This window comes from Dreissena polymorpha, chromosome 10 (assembly GCF_020536995.1).
Source record: "Dreissena polymorpha isolate Duluth1 chromosome 10, UMN_Dpol_1.0, whole genome shotgun sequence".
In the NCBI taxonomy this organism is placed as follows: Eukaryota; Metazoa; Mollusca; class Bivalvia; order Myida; family Dreissenidae; genus Dreissena; species Dreissena polymorpha.
Window position 1 is genome coordinate 38,082,487 of NC_068364.1, and position 16,518 is coordinate 38,099,004.

Here is a 16,518-nt window from a genome sequence, read left to right on the forward strand (position 1 = left end):
ATTACACAGATATTTTCAATAACATTTGGGAAAAGTCAAACTTGTATTATTAATCATTAATTATTACCATAGAATTAGAGGGCAGTCGTTTGAAAAGTTGCTCTAAAGCCGTAATGCTGAGGGCAACAGTTCAAAATGTTCCCTCTATACTGATTAAAAATAATATGACTGTTCGTAAATACCAATACATATCTATTTTTTAATTCTTAGAATAAGAAATCCATGTAATGATACTAACACTTTTACTACTACTATTACTATTACTACTACTACTACTACTACTACTACTACTACTACTACTACTACTACTACTACTACTACTACTACTACTACTACTACTACTACAACTACTACTACTACTACTACTACTACTACTACTACTACTACTACTACTACTACTTCTACTAAAACTACTACTGCTTCTGCTGCTGCTGTTGGTGCTGCTGCTACTACTACTTCTACTACTACCACTACTACTACTTCAATAATAATAATAATAATAATAATAATAATAATAATAATAATAATAATAATAATAATAATAATAATAATAATGATAATAATAATAAAACTAATATTTTAATTATTATTATTATTTTTATTTTTATGATGATGATTATGATGATGATGATGATGATGATGATGATGATGATGATGATGATGATGATGATGATGATGATGATGATGATAATGATGATGATGATTATTATTATTATTATTATTTTTATTATTATTATTATTATTATTATTATTATTATTATTATTATTATTATTATTATTATACTACTACTACTACTACTACTACTACTACTACTACTACTACTACTACTACTACTATTACTAATAATAATAATAAAAATAAATAATAATAATAATAAATAATAATGAAAATAATAATTATAACATATTGTATATTGCTAAATAATGTTTTAAAACAAGAACACATCACAGAATATTGACATTTTGTTCATAAACATTGGTAAACAGTTAAACATACGTAACGTTAATTGATAAAGTGACATAGCTAATACTAACAATTATATCCCGATAGGGATATAATTTCGTTCCAGAGTCATGGCAAATCAAAATTATGGAAAGATGGTTTATATGGGTTTTTCAATTGGAAACGGATGTGACGTGTAATAGCGCATTTAGCTTTGTCCAGCTATTTTGTAAGAACTCTGAATTTTATTGCACTTTACAAGTCACTGTTTTAAAAAAAATGGATAAGTTTTATTTTTTGTTTAACGGACATGCTACGATTTTATTGATATAGCTTATATGCGTTCTCGAATTTTGTTAGCCACCATATATCCAAATTTTCAAGCATTAACTTATTTTATCATTGAAACTTGTTACAACATGCAGATTCAAACGTTATTTAGAATTAAAGCATTTGGTATATTGTTCCAATTTTTTGTAATTAGCCACGCAATCTAAAAGTAGTTTATTTTCATTGCAATATAATTATTAAATACATCTAAAATGAATCGTCATATAAATGTAGCCTAGTCGATACATAGTTATCCATATCGAATAAGGTGCGTTGAAATCGTCTTTAACCCATTTATGCGTAGCGTCTAGAATAAAGGCCTTAGCAAACAGCGTAGACCCAGATTAGACGCCGCGTGACGCGGCGTCTCATCAGGGTCTGCGCTGTTTACTTAAAGGAATTTCTGTAGGAAATATTCTAAATATAGAAATAAATATACTAGACATCCCTAATTTTGGAAATACATTGATCCGATTTAGAAGGATGGGAGAGTCCACTAGGCATAAATGGGTTAAATCAAAGAATAACTTTTACTTGCCTGAACCTAAGAAAATGCACTTTTAAATTTCTTTTGTTTCGTCGAAATCATTTTGTTAATAAGATTGCCATATTTAACAATGTCTCAATGCTGAGATGTGCTATTGATATTTTAACTTAGTATTTCAGAGGTACAAATCGACTTTGATACGCCACTTTAAACGCGAACCTCTTTCACCATCTGTCTTTTCATGTAACAGAAATTACATAGCGCTGCACGTTCAAAACATAATTGACATGACGCCTTATCTATGATCGCTCCGCCCACTAGAATTGATCCACCAATCAGCGATCGATTAATCGGGCGCACTCGTTTGCAACGACCTGTCCGCCATTTTCTAGACAAGCTACATGTTTAGGTTCACTTATATTCCAACGAGTTTCTTTTGTTTTCCTCTTTAAAAAAACGATTAAAAATGGTTAAACGGTGTCAATGGGGATTATGTAACTCGGATAATCAATATCCTGACAGATTAGTTGGTGACATTGAATTTATTTCGTTTCAAAAGCCGAAAAAAGACCATTTCCAACGTGGCAATGCGGTCTTGACAAGAGCGAGTGGAAGCTTCAAGAATTACCGAGATCTCCTTTATAGAACATTAATTTATTTCACAAACTTGAAATGTCATATAAGCAATAACTAAGCATTATTAAGTATGTATTATGTCACGTGTGCATGTAAAATAATTGAGAATTTTGGTACCAAATTCGTGTAACTTTACGAAATCCCCGTTAAAAATCACGTTTCTGTGTGTGTATGAAACAAGTGAAAACCATTTTGTTATTATTTTAATAAAGACGTATCGATAAATGCTATTGTAAAAGAGTTATTATTACTGATATTAGTAAACCAATAAATGCGGTAACTTCGGGGAAGTCGGTACATGTACCTGCGCGAGCGTCTGATATTGGTAGCCTTATTAATTTATAATAGCCTGACCGTATTCCATTTCGTACAACGCTAATTTTATATCAGACAATGTCCAAACTTACTGTGTTGTTTTTGCGCTTTAAATTATAGTTATTGATAAATGTCCGATAAGCAATGTTTAATATGATTAATATCACTTTTATACGCAATAACATGTGGGATTGAGGTACCCACCCGGCGTCAGAAAGCGCGTAAAACTTCACCGAATTCCCAGTTATAAAGCGCTATTTCGTGTCAAATACACGGGGAGGCGGCAATGTTTCGGTAATAATTTTGTTAATAACACGGGTAAATACCGGTGAAGTGTTAATTTATTGCAAATACCACCATTACACGTAATAACGGGTTCGATTTCGGTAAGCGCGCAAGCGTTTGAGAGCGTGTTTAATGTACCGATTTACCCGTTATAAATAGCTGATGTTCTCTTTAAACGTATATTTTTTTGCATTTGCAGAATAACTAAATGGCATCAACCCCTTTACAAGTGTAATATGGTGTTAAACAAGTCCATAAAATCATCCGGAATATAGCGTAAATCTATATGCAGTCTATAGGCAAAGAAGCCATTTTGGTGTTAGTTTGTCTAGGTTTTCTTTCCACTGAGCCACGTGATCAAGTGGGCGGAGCGATCACTGATAAGGCGTCATGTCAATTCGTTGATATCAATTAATAGAATCACGTATTTTGTGTAGTTAAATGTTGCTCAGCAACATAATGTAAAACAGAGATAGCGGCAGACTTTTAAACTCAGCGTCTGGGTTTCCGTTATTAATGTTTGCCAGGTAGCTGAGTGGCGGATATATTGAAGCCGTGCGTTTCTTGTGTTTTTAAATACAGTGCTTCGTCTCACTTCTGTGCATTACACGTGTGGTATTTAGAAATATAGTTATGTATTTTAAATACAAAATGGTCTTGTACATTGTATATTTAGTTTTACTTCCAACTGTTTTTTCACAAATGTCAAGTGAAACATCAACATCTAGAATTAGTAGAAGATTGGATAGAATTGAAGAAGACTTAAGAGCTGAATTGCGTAATTTACGAAAGGATCTGAAAGAAGAAATAAATTTTATAATAGAGGACATATCTGCGCTTTCTACCAGGCTTACGGGATCTTCAGGACAGGTTGTGAGACATGACGAAGAACAAGTTTCTAAAACACAACAGGCGTCGTGTGATTGTGGAGATATTGTGAGTCAATATGAAAATGTAATGATGGCATTTAAGAGAGAAAAATTCGAAAATATATTGCTTCGAAAGGAATTTCAAGAAATGAGAAAACAACATGATTTTGAAATCGGAAATATCAGCAAAAAGTTTATTAACATGGAATCTAGATTAAACAATGCGGAAAAGACATTACTTTCAGAAATTGACTCGATTAAAAATGAAAAAATGGCGCAGTTACATCCAGAAATAAACACAATTAAAGACGAAACAATTGTAGAATTTCAAGAAATGAAAAAACAACAGGTTGAAAAATGTTACAAAGTCGAAACAAGATTAACAAGTGCGGAAACGACATTACGTTCAGATATAGAAAACATAAAAAAAGAAAACATGGCGATTAACCATAGCTATGCTGCGTGTCAAACATATATAAATAACACGCGTTCTTACTTCAACGACGTGACTATTCATTTAAATGAGTCATTGACAAACCGTTCTTTGAATGCATTACAGGAAATAGCTCGGATAACATCAGAAACTGCTAATCTTAAAACGTCGAATGAAATCTTGAAGAGCAAAACTGATTTATTAATTCGGCATCTACGTCACTTCCTTCCTCAATCCTGTGACAGCGTAGTTAAGAGTGGCGAATATACAATATATCCCGATTTGTACATAGACGGCATACAAGTTTATTGTAATTTGGACTCCACGAACAAGGGATGGATAGTTATACAGAGGAGGAAAGATGGGTCTGTAGATTTCAATCGCCCTTGGGCGGATTACAAATTTGGCTTCGGTATCTTGAGTGGTGAATTCTGGCTGGGCAATCACCATATCTACCAGCTGACTAAGGACAAACCGAGACAGCTGAGGATTGATATGGAGATGTTCAATGGAACAAAGCGATATGCGCTGTATTCTGAGTTTAAAATATCATCAGAGTCTGAGAAGTATAAGCTCCATCTGTCCGGATACACTGGGGACGCAGGAGACTGTTTATTAACGGATTTTGACGGTCGTCTTCTTCACAACGGTCGGTCGTTTTCAACTTTCGATAGAGATAATGACCTGTGGGGTGACGGTTGTTGTGCATGCGGTGCTGGGGGAGGTTGGTGGTTTGATGCCTGTTTCGGTGCACATCTAAACGGTAAATACTTCAAGGAAAAAGATTCCGTGCCTAAATTGGGAGGAATTCAATGGTTCACGATCACTGGGTTCAGAAGATCTTTAAAATTTGTGCAAATGAGCATGCGCTAAGAACGCACATTAAGACGGAGATATGACTTGATAAAGTATTTCCATTGGAGCAAAGAAAATGATTGTCATTCGTATTGTATCGATTGTTTTAATGTTTTGATGTACAATAAAATATTGCATGATATTAGTAAACACATTTCATGTATAACTGTTTTAGAAGTCACCTGTGAAAACCATGTCGCGTATAAATGCTTTACATTTGTATTTCAAGTGAAATTCAACTATCATGTAAATTTGTTGCGCTACATCTACAACTGAAAACTTTTCTAACGCAATAATCTTCAAACAAGTATTTTTCAAACACGAATGTCTCAAGTGTAAGTAATGATTTAGATTTAAAATTGTAAATGTTATCATTTTACACCATTCTGTGGACGCTCACGATAAAATCATTCTTCCCTGACAATCAGACGCTTAAGCACGTGGGGTAGGTATTGTTTCATCTTGCTGCAGCTGGAAATTGTGAAACGCGATATAATGTTAATTTTATTTGGATGTCATCATTTTAAGTGGGTTGTTACGCTAGGATAACATAAAAATAATTCAAAAACAGTATTGTTCGAATGAATATTTCTGGAACGCAACCGCGCAGTTGGCATTTTGCAGGCTACATACCACACGTGCTAAAGCGTATGATCGTCGCGGATGTAGCCTTTTATCTTGAGCTTGCACAAAATGTAGTCAAATTATCACATATACAAACTGACTCATAAGTGAGTTAGTCAGTTTGATAAATGTTGGTTTAGAAAAGTCTCCAAGTGAGCGGTGCGTCAGAAAAGTCAACAAGTGTACATCCCACTGTAGTAAGGTTTGATTGTAAAAATATCCAGTGGGACCATACCTGTATGATCATTGCTTTTTTGCTTCCCTGTCTTTTCAAACACAAAAGTGCGAACGAACTTACACTTACATTTAAGGGCTAACTGTATCCGATAATTAATACCAAAATCTTGATCCGTGAAACTAAATGACTGATTGACTGAGTGAGTGACTTTGTGATTGAGTGACTGACTGATTGAGTGAGGGAGTGATTGAGTGAAGGAGTGGGTGATTGAGTGACTGACTGACTGAACGATTGAGTGACTGACTGACTAAATGAGTTATTGATATGCATCTATTTAAATGTATTCTTTACCATTAAGGCATTGTAATGAGCGTATTGGGTGCATAATTTATAAGCACGTACTGATAGCCCCGTGCAGTATAATTCTTTAAGGGGTCGAGATATCGCAAAAGTAGCACCGGATTCGGGTTCCGGGAGACATAATCACATAGATTGGACTATCTTATTGTTTTATTTCACTGGAATTTAAGATATACTGGATTTTGAGCTTCTGTTAAAACTGTGCTGCATTCTTATCGAATTTTACCATTTAAAATCAATAATTCTTTAACGGATCAATATATCGGGAAATTAACACCGGATTCGGATTCAGCGAGCCAAATTCATAGAGATTTCACTATCTTATTGTTTGATTTCGATGGAGCGAGCGAACGAGCGAGCGAGCGTATTTCGTGTGTGCACGTAAATAGGACGTTTGTGTGAAAAGGGTGCTTAATGCAAAACATATTTTGCTTATAACTTGTTCATTTTTTATCATTTTTCATTTTTTTTCAAACTTTTAAACAGCACTATAAACTGTTTATGTTTTAATATAAACACAAAAATTGAATTTTTTTTGTTATAATATACATATGTATTTTTTGATTTTTTTTTAAATTAATAACTTTTTTATTTTTGATTTTTTTTTCAAATTTGTTTTCAAACTTTAAACAACACTGTAAACTGTTTATGTTTTATTAAAATTGTTGTTTTTTTCAAGCACAAATAAAAAAGTTATGCGTTAAAATGTGGGTTTTTTTACTATTAAAGTGATATTATGCAGATTCGTTCATACGACACAAAGACACTATTTTGTTTTACGGATCATTTCGGCTTAGAGGACTGGGTGAGTCATGGAAAATAGCGAATATAATAAATACTTTGTATAAACAACTGGTAGCAAGATGAGTTGCAGATAATTGGTCAGTAAGCACATTTTAACTAACTCTTTTGACCTGTTAATTCTTTTCAGCTCAATTCAACAGTGAAAATGCCCATAATATATCACTTTAAGTAACAGCATTGTAACGAGCATTTGTCCTGCCTTTTCTTTACATCAGAGTGTGCAAGGCTAGTATCAGTTTTAAAGATCAATATCTTGATTGATATTAATATCGTTGATTATACACTTATTGATACACATGACAAAATGTTCGGTACACTCTAGGAAAATGAGAAAACCCACGTCAGGTCCAGCGGCATAATAGTGGCCGGCCAGGCAGCCTCAAACTGTATGCGGCTTCGGTCAATATACGATTTGGGGCTGCCTGACTGGTCAAGATTATATCGAATAGCATTTACGCTTTAGTTTACACTGCATTTAATTCCCAAATATGGAACGGACGACGTTTATGGTCCTGCTTTTTCTATTTTCTTTACATCAGAGGGTGCAAGGCTAGTATCAGTTTTAAAGATCAATCGATCTTATCCCAAAAGATGCCATCAAAAACGTATGTCACGCAACTTCTAAGAAGAACCTATTCGCCCAAATGCAAGCGAACTCGGGGATTCGGCAGTGGGATTTCGACAAAATCCATGTACTTCAATAAATGCACCACAAACTCTCGTCTGTCAACGTCGCTGCCAATGAAATACACACACACACACAGTTGATAACCACTAAAGGAATGGACGCGATCGCGAAATGGCTTTTCATCCAGAAGACAAAGACAACGTTTTACAAATAGGCACGTCTTTCGACAATCTCCACATGAAGCAAATATCTTAGTGTGTTTTCGCCATAAATCGTGCATCGACTATTTCCTGAATCCCCCGCCCGTCAATGTGAAAATTACCATACTTAACCACCCAGTAGCGCATGCCCACTACAAACACATACGCAACGTTTCACAAGTGCACTTTACACACATTAAAGTGCACTTTACATGCATTCACTGATTTCATGCACTAATCATCACCGCTCAATAACAAGGCATACAAAAGACAATACGAAATCCGTTTGCAACTACTTTCCGCATACACGTCTACTTTCAGTATGATGCTTTCAGTTTCACTTTACTGGCACAATCCGCAATTACATGACTTTACTCACATACGCACGCAAATTAACATATCAACATATCACATACATACAATAAATACATAAATAACAACGTACTAAATCACGTACTTAATTATTATTATTATTATTGTTATTATTATTATTATTATTATTAGTATTATATTATTTCGAGTTCAAATGTTTAAAGTTATATCTCCCAAATTTTAGTTCTCTTCATAAGCGCTATTTAAAAAAGAAAAAAAAATCCGTGACTTTTTCATTTTGGCACTTTTACAAGAGCTTGAATGGCTACGATTCGAACATAAGTGCATAAATTAAACAGCTGTCACTGTGCGTCAGTGTTTGCCTGGTCACACTACATCCTACCTTACACAAGCATTTAATATTGCAAACAATATTAGCTATAATAGTAGTTGTAATAGCCATGCACATTTTTCTACAACAGTCTGTAAGACAAGAAGTTTTGAAATTTTGATAATACATTTTGGAATAATTGGGATAATTTATATGAATTTCAAAACATTTGGAAATTGAAGAAAATGTGTATGTTTTATATTCGTAGCAATTCACGGAAATATGTTTTAAATAATACAATTGATTAATTACTGTTAATAAAGCAATTAACGTGGCCATTAACGTGGCCTACTAAATCTACCAATAACTATTGAATTATCAAGGTATTAAACCACACTCTCATTTGAGGTAACATTTGTTGACGTTTTAAATAATGATTTCTTTTTATTATCAATTTAAATATTCTTTTAATTATCAATTTAAAATTATATAATAATGTACCTTAACTATTTGCCATAATTGATGGGACTTTTGGAGGGTTATTGGCAGGTTGGTAAATCAGTATGGTGGTATATGTCCTTGCTCAATAGTATGTTGATCCTGGTTGGTGAAAACATAATCGTATTGTAATACTTTAACAAAAATATCATACCGGTTCTCTCAACGTCCTTTCAATTCCCACGTCGCCACTAAATTGTCGGTCTATACATTTAATGAATATGCATATATTCTCATAACAACCTTATGTTTTGCATATGCGGCGTCCCTTTAAATTTTGAAGGCGAAGGGGTGCTTACCACATCCATTCAGAAATATGTGAACCGTGAGTTTGGTCCCTTTATTCTTATATCCGATATAAAGACGAAACGGCAATTGCTGGAGCTATAGACACACAGACAATCCGCTCATAATGACTCTTACAGATTGACCAGTTTTAGAAGAAAACCTAACACATTTATTTGATAAAAACATCGCCTTAATCGATCATTTTAATAAGCACACACGTTCCACACAGATATCGGTGATCTAGAATTTGCTACAACCATCGCAATTTAATGAATGAATGTAATTACAACTTATTTCATATTCACGTAAACGCTGCACTCTGATTCGCTAATCCGCTCTAGTGACTCGTTTTTTTTTTATTTCTCAAAGAAAGGCATACATATGTAATTTTAAACGTATATATTCATAAATAAATCATAATTACGTCATTGTATTTATTTTTTGATTCTTCATGACATTTCTTTCAGTCCCTAAGACAAATGACGTCATAATTTTTCGTTAGCTTCACAATTATGCCGTTAAACGAAAGTGAAACCAGAACTGAAACAAACTAAATTATTTTTATACGCCAGCGATTATAAGTGCGCTGTGACCTGATTCTCGTAAAAAGTATAGCTAATGTCATATTTATATTGTAGTTACAAGAATTTAACAGCAGTTCATCGCACAGGTGGTTAGCGTGTGGCTATGATATTAATTAGTGAAAACATCATTTTGAATGATAAATAATCATATTATAACGAAAAATTAACTTTTCTGAAAAACAATATTTCACTATCAAATATATATATAACAAGGTATGCAACTCAAAATCAGCCCAAAACGGGGTGCATCGCTTTGAACAGCCATATCTTCATCAATTTAGCAGCGATTTTCACGATCTCGGTCTTATTCAACGCAGAAATGAATTTCCTTTCTGGAAATGTATATGTCTTGCAATATTTTTACAAATGCTGGGTCAACTTTTAAGAAATAACACGATACACAACACGCATGACCCAGTTGACAGTGATCATGCTGTCTTTAAGACTGAAATCTTCACGGAGTAAAGGGCAACTTCCCTACAAAGTTCATGTAGTTCGATACCATAATTCAATAAAACGTATGAAAAAACATTATTACCGTTCTTGTCGTTACATTCTGCATCAAGACTAACTGTCCAGCGCCGTTTGAAACCTTTGTTTACATACATTTCAACTAACTGACATTTTAAACATACGAGTGATTTCATTGGTCCAATGTGGAGGTGTGTCTTTACAACCGGAGATTTCATTCATAAAGAATACATGATCACTGTCAACTGGGTCATGCGTGTTGTGTATCGTGTTATTTCTTAAAAGTTGACCCAGCATTTGTAAAAATATTGCAAGACATATACATTTCCAGAAAGGAAATTCATTTCTGCGTTGAATAAGACCGAGATCGTGAAAATCGCTGCACAATTGATGAAGATATGGCTGTTCAAAGCGATGCACCCCGTTTTGGGCTGATTTTGAGTTGCATACCTTGTTATATATATATTTGATAGTGAAATATTGTTTTTCAGAAAAGTTAATTTTTCGTTATAATATGATTATTTATCATTCAAAATGATGTTTTCACTAATTAATATCATAGCCACACGCTAACCACCTGTGGTTCATCGGGGTATGCACTGTCTGAGAAGTTACACTTTCTCATAGTAAAATCAAAAATTACTTTTCTGAAAACAATTAATAATTTCTTAAATAAACAAATGGAAAAGCTCTTCTTTATATAAAAGCTACTTCTGATTACGAATTAAAGATGGTGATGATGATGATGATGATTATTATTATTATCATTATTAATCATTATTATTATTATTATTATTCCACACGCTTGTAAAAGTCAAAAGTTATGGGCAAATTAATGGATAAAATGGGTAAAAAAAACTCAATTTACTAACAACAGGCGAAGCACATGATAATAACTTTTGACCCAGGGGTCATATCAAAATTCCAAATAGTGCACCGTCTCACATATGCTCATAGCTACCATGTGTGTAAGTTTCAAAGTTCTCGTGATAATAGTATAGGAGGAGGACCAAGCACACCAAAAAAATAGCTTTAACATAACTTATTCATTTATTCACCAATTTACTTCAAATTAATACTGAACATCTCTTATGACAACACGGTCTATCTCGACCATCCATGACCACATTACTCACCCCAGGGCCATTGATAAAGGTAAAGGCAGCTAGGATCCCGTCCTCTTTCACATTTATCGAGAGGTCCACGGGTTCTACTTCCCCGTATTCTAATTTTTTTTCGTACCCAAAATTGCTCTTACCCATTTTTTTTTGCACCCATTTTTTTCGTACCCAAATTTTTTTTTGGTACCCACATTTTTTTTGATACCCTAATTATGACAACACGGTCTATCTCGACCATCCATGTCCATTTACCCACCCCACCAACATAGGCCTTGCCCACCCAAAATTGCCTTTTAATATTACATCTATGCGGCGTGGGGATACGCGTCGGCCTCTGCCGCGCCACTTTCTAGTTATGAGTTTATATTTGTCACCATCAATATACATGTATATGGTATTCAAACATTTGATAAGCATGCAGTTTTCTTTCGACATGCAGTTTTCTTTCGACTCATTCAAATCATACTTTTCTAGCCGCGTCATGCGAAAATGGCTCTTATGGCGCATTGGCTAACGTAGCTAAAGCCCTGTCTGTACAGTTGCGCAATCTGGTCAGGAGCTGCGCCGCTGTCCGCTATAAATCATGCAAGGTTTCGTGGTCTGATAAGGTATCTTCTTACCTACTGCGAGATGCGCAGACTGGACATATCTATGCTAGCTGCATGTCGCGGGTCTATACAAATATCTTTGTTTCTGCTTCTTCTTCTTCTTCTTTTTCTTCTTCTTCTTCTTATTATTATCATTGTTATTATTATTATTATTATTATTATTATTATTATTATTATTATTATTATTATTATTTATTATTATTATTATTTATTATTATTATTATTATTATTATTATTATTATTATTATTATTATTATTATTATTATTATTATTCAAAGGCGCTTATAAATGTAACGTCTTAGCACAATACTTTTCGATAGAAAATTAAAGGGAGATTATACGTTTTGAATATGTGTTAAATTGTAATATATTGATAAAAATATGTTACAATAACACCAAATAGGCAAGAAAAAGTATGCATTGAAGAGGAATTTCATAAAATGCAGCAAACACAACTTAGTGCCCGAGCCGATTGTTACGAGGATATTTCGTACATATTTTCCTATAATAACCGAAGCATTCGTTTTTTATTTGGATCGAAGTTAGTGTTCGTTTGTCGTATGAATAGATATCGTTGCAGGAAATTAAAATGATCCGTAAAACTAAATTTAGATTCACATCGTACATGCATGATATACATGCTGGCGAATTCGACTGTACAGACATTTTCGATTTCAGAATTAAATATCTGGCTTATTTAGCATTCTTCGACACGTGTTCTTCTTAACTTTTATTTTAATTTATATTGAAATATATGTACAATAAGTTTTTTTTACACATTTTATATAAATTCATAAATATTTGACAAAATCGTATAATCCCCCTTTAAAGTCAAACTGTGTTATTTATAGCTAACTGATAAATGTTGGTATCATTTCAGTCTTTCAAGAACGATTTACATACCGACTGAAGAGTATGGCAAACATTTGTGGTTAGATAATGAAACGATTTCCGTTTTATCATGACACTACATTTTTCGGTAGTTTTGTTCCTCATCTTGAAAGCAATACTGTGTTATCAACGTTTATCGATAGTCCATGGTGTCTTACCCGGACGTTTTAGTACCGAGTTAAAATGCGATGTATTATTATAACATATATCACACACACAATAATATCGACAATGATCAACCCAAACAGTCCAATCGGGACAACTCGGACAATTCCGCCATATCGGCGATCGTGTAGCCCACTGTCCGATGCGTTCAGATTGCCAAACAGTCGTGTTGTATTCTGTTGAGTTTTAGCGAAAATTGATGAATTATTTCCGATTGTCACGAATTTCCCCCAATAAACTGCGCTTAACTTACATTTATTAAACAATAATGAAATGGAATTCATATGAATATTAAAATGAAAGTTTTTCTGAAAAAAAAATAATTTTTGCTTCATTTTTCCGTTTTTCATCAGTTGATCTGATAAAGAATCGGCTGTTATTAAGGTTGGTAACTAATAGTCTCATCTACGCACGTGTATGTATGTATTTCAAGGTTCATTTAGAAGTCCTGCTGCAGATCGTCTTGCCATATCAAATCCCCTCCCCAACTGTACTACCAGAAATCAGTCAAGTACCATCAACGAGGTTACGCAAAAGACGCATGAGAGAGTATTGCAATCTCGACATCCCATTGTCGATCAGCAGCCTTTTTATTTTCCCTGATCTATTAATAGCCTCAGATTTGGAATGAACTGTACTGCGCAAAAATACCACTTGACTGACTTAGCACGTAGTGGACTATTTTAATCATTCATAAACTTACTCTTCCGCAACACGTACAGTTACAAAAAAAACTTGACTTACGATCCCATCAACATTATTTCATTTAACACAATGTACATATATTATGTGTCAATTTGTAAATGATTGTAGTTCAAAAACTGAAACAAGGCCGCGAATTGTTTCTCGGCGCAGATGCGGCAGTTATCAGGTTTTTGGTCACTAGCAAAACTGGCTTGGAAAACTTGCTCTTAACCTTAGTTGTGGTCACAATATACTAAATATGTCCCTATATAATTCTATGTAAAAGCGACAACTTTCAGCGAAAATAAATGCAACCTTTTGCAAAAAGAGACCCCCATAACCATAACTTTTCTAAAAGATCATTCTAAGCTGATCCGATTAAAGCAATAACAAAGATATGTCATGTTAAAACCAAGACAGAACTTGACACAAATCAAAATCGACTGTTCAAACACCTTAATTTTTCCAGCCATTTTCTAGTGGAATGTAACCTTTTTAGTGCAAATGTGTACTTTAGTCTCTAATTTTGTCATATGTCGGGGATTTAGTCAATCTCTTGCACGACGGTTACATTACATTTGGATACATTCTCGCTAAGAATTTTAGGTAGCAAATGAATATATAATGCTCTTTCCGTTCCCAACAGGCATATAAACAATAAAGTCCCATTTTTCGTTCAACAAATGCAACAAAGCTTCGGCTTGCTTCTCCTTGAATACAATATTGTCCTTGTAACCACGCGCAATATCAATCAATTTCTTCATTTGTTTACATATGCGAAACTGCACTGAATGATTCCATCTGCGCAAATGGGCAATAAAAAAGATCCAAAAAGATGAATTAAATATACCAGTTTCTAATATTGCGTAAACGTACACAGTATTTTTCATTGTATAATGTCTCCAATCCTAAATTTCTAAATAAATATACAGCAAATGTGTTTGTTCGGTTTTGCCAAGATTCTTGGCAATCTATGGCTGCGAGTCCGTTGCAGATGTACACTGTGAGAGCAAGGAACGACAACTCTGCGTGGAGATTGGGATTTAGTAGTGAACACCTATTCTTTCCCTTTCAATATCTCCAAGAGATAAAGCCAACACACCAGTCTAAAGTGTTTTACATTGCTCCGAGTAAAAAAAAAAGATGGTTTATTTAGAAAGTACATGACTCGATTATTTATTTTATGTAACCTAGAATTGTTCGCAAGCGATCAACTAATAATCTGTTGGAATATAACCTAACAAATCACTGGATTATAGCCTCGGGATTTTTGTCCAATCAAAATTGCCTTTAGAATGCAATGTTGTCTTTACGGAGAAAATGGAAAGGACTAAATATATATTTCCGTATACGTGTTTATGATTAAATTTTGGATACAAAAAAACTTAATATCCTAAATTTAAAGTAAACTATCATATTTAATAATATATAAAATCATTTTCATTCTTTTTATCATACTGCAATCAAAATTTATATTAGATTGTTCGGAATTATTAAATATAACTCCTGCCGTTTCATCTATTTTTGATTGGTTCGAAAGAAGATTCAGAAGCTGATACAAAAATGTCAACCAGAACCAATTAACTTACGTTTGCGACTTGTTTTTGATATATTTTCGTCGGACTGAAAACAGAAAACCCTTCAATATGAAATATATTTTAACCAAGAATCGTAAATATTTCGAAATTTACCATATAAAAGTGGAGAAATGCTAAGAATGCAATGCCTCCTCGCTTGCAACAGTTACAGGTGATTTATTTAACGACTGTAAATGATGTAGAACTTTACTTCTAATGATAAATGAGTTCTTCGTTTAACGGATTTGATTGGAAGAATTAAATATTGTGCATGATAAGTATAGTTTCATTTTATTTGACTATGGGAGACATCACTCAGTTATCTATAGTCTGATACATAGAAGCTTATACGAACAGAATTCAGTTGTAGTGCATTACACTTTTGCTAGCATTAATTGTAATAGGGCTCAGGTCTTCAATATAAAGCTTAGTTGAAGAAAGGCATTATTGTCCTTAATTCCCAGCATGTTTGGCCCTGAATCTACTTCTACTTCGTACTTCCTACAGTCAATTGCTGACTATTACAGGAAGGCCTATTATAGGCAGATGTGGACATTGTCGAGTCCGTTTCCTGGGAAGAACCAGTACTTGGTGTCTGTGGAGGAGACAATAAGATTGCTCTCCGAGTAGGGAGCGAACCCACGAACTCCCGATCGCTAGGCGGACACCTCATCCACTACACCACCGCGACCTTAATGAATGAAAATAAACATTACATTCTTATTGTGGTATAGTTGTTTAAGGTGTTCCAATTCACTTATTTTCTCATGTTGTTTCCTCATATATTTAATAATGTATATAAAAAGGAAGATACTTTCATTCTCTGTTCAAAAACCAGGGTTGGCACCAATTGACCGACCCTGGTTTTAACCGGCTGCTTTAATGCTTTTACTGTTTAAAACCGCCCCGGCCAATACTCTCGAAGTGGTCAGTACTGGTTGATTGAACTTTACACCCAATTTTGATTAATATTTCATGCTTAATTAAACAATATTTATAATATAAATTAAACAGACATGTTGCAGAAAATGTCTTAAGCTT

The 16,518-nt window shown here is 33.9% G+C and overlaps 2 protein-coding genes across 7 annotated transcripts in view; both read left to right on the forward strand.

Annotated features, from left to right (window-relative positions):
• Positions 1-16,518, forward strand: part of LOC127847177 (voltage-dependent L-type calcium channel subunit beta-1-like) — a 151,288-nt gene that overhangs the window by 55,547 nt on the left and 79,223 nt on the right. The window contains exon 1 of one of the 6 annotated variants that reach the window (XM_052378899.1): positions 15,311-15,649. The exons of 2 other annotated variants lie outside the window; for them this stretch is intronic. Coding sequence is in view for 1 of the 4 variants with exons in the window: in XM_052378900.1 (XP_052234860.1) it covers positions 15,623-15,649 (27 nt within the window). In the remaining 3 variants the exon portion in view is untranslated. Of the gene's footprint in view, positions 1-15,310; positions 15,650-16,518 lie in introns of those variants that run through there. 3 more of the 6 variants (XM_052378900.1, XM_052378895.1, XM_052378897.1) reach the window with 3 other exon arrangements.
• Positions 2,703-6,984, forward strand: LOC127847178 (fibroleukin-like). Its single transcript, XM_052378902.1, has one exon. The coding sequence runs from the start codon at positions 3,630-3,632 to the stop codon at positions 5,169-5,171; it is 1,542 nt and encodes a 513-aa protein (XP_052234862.1). The 5' UTR covers positions 2,703-3,629; the 3' UTR covers positions 5,172-6,984.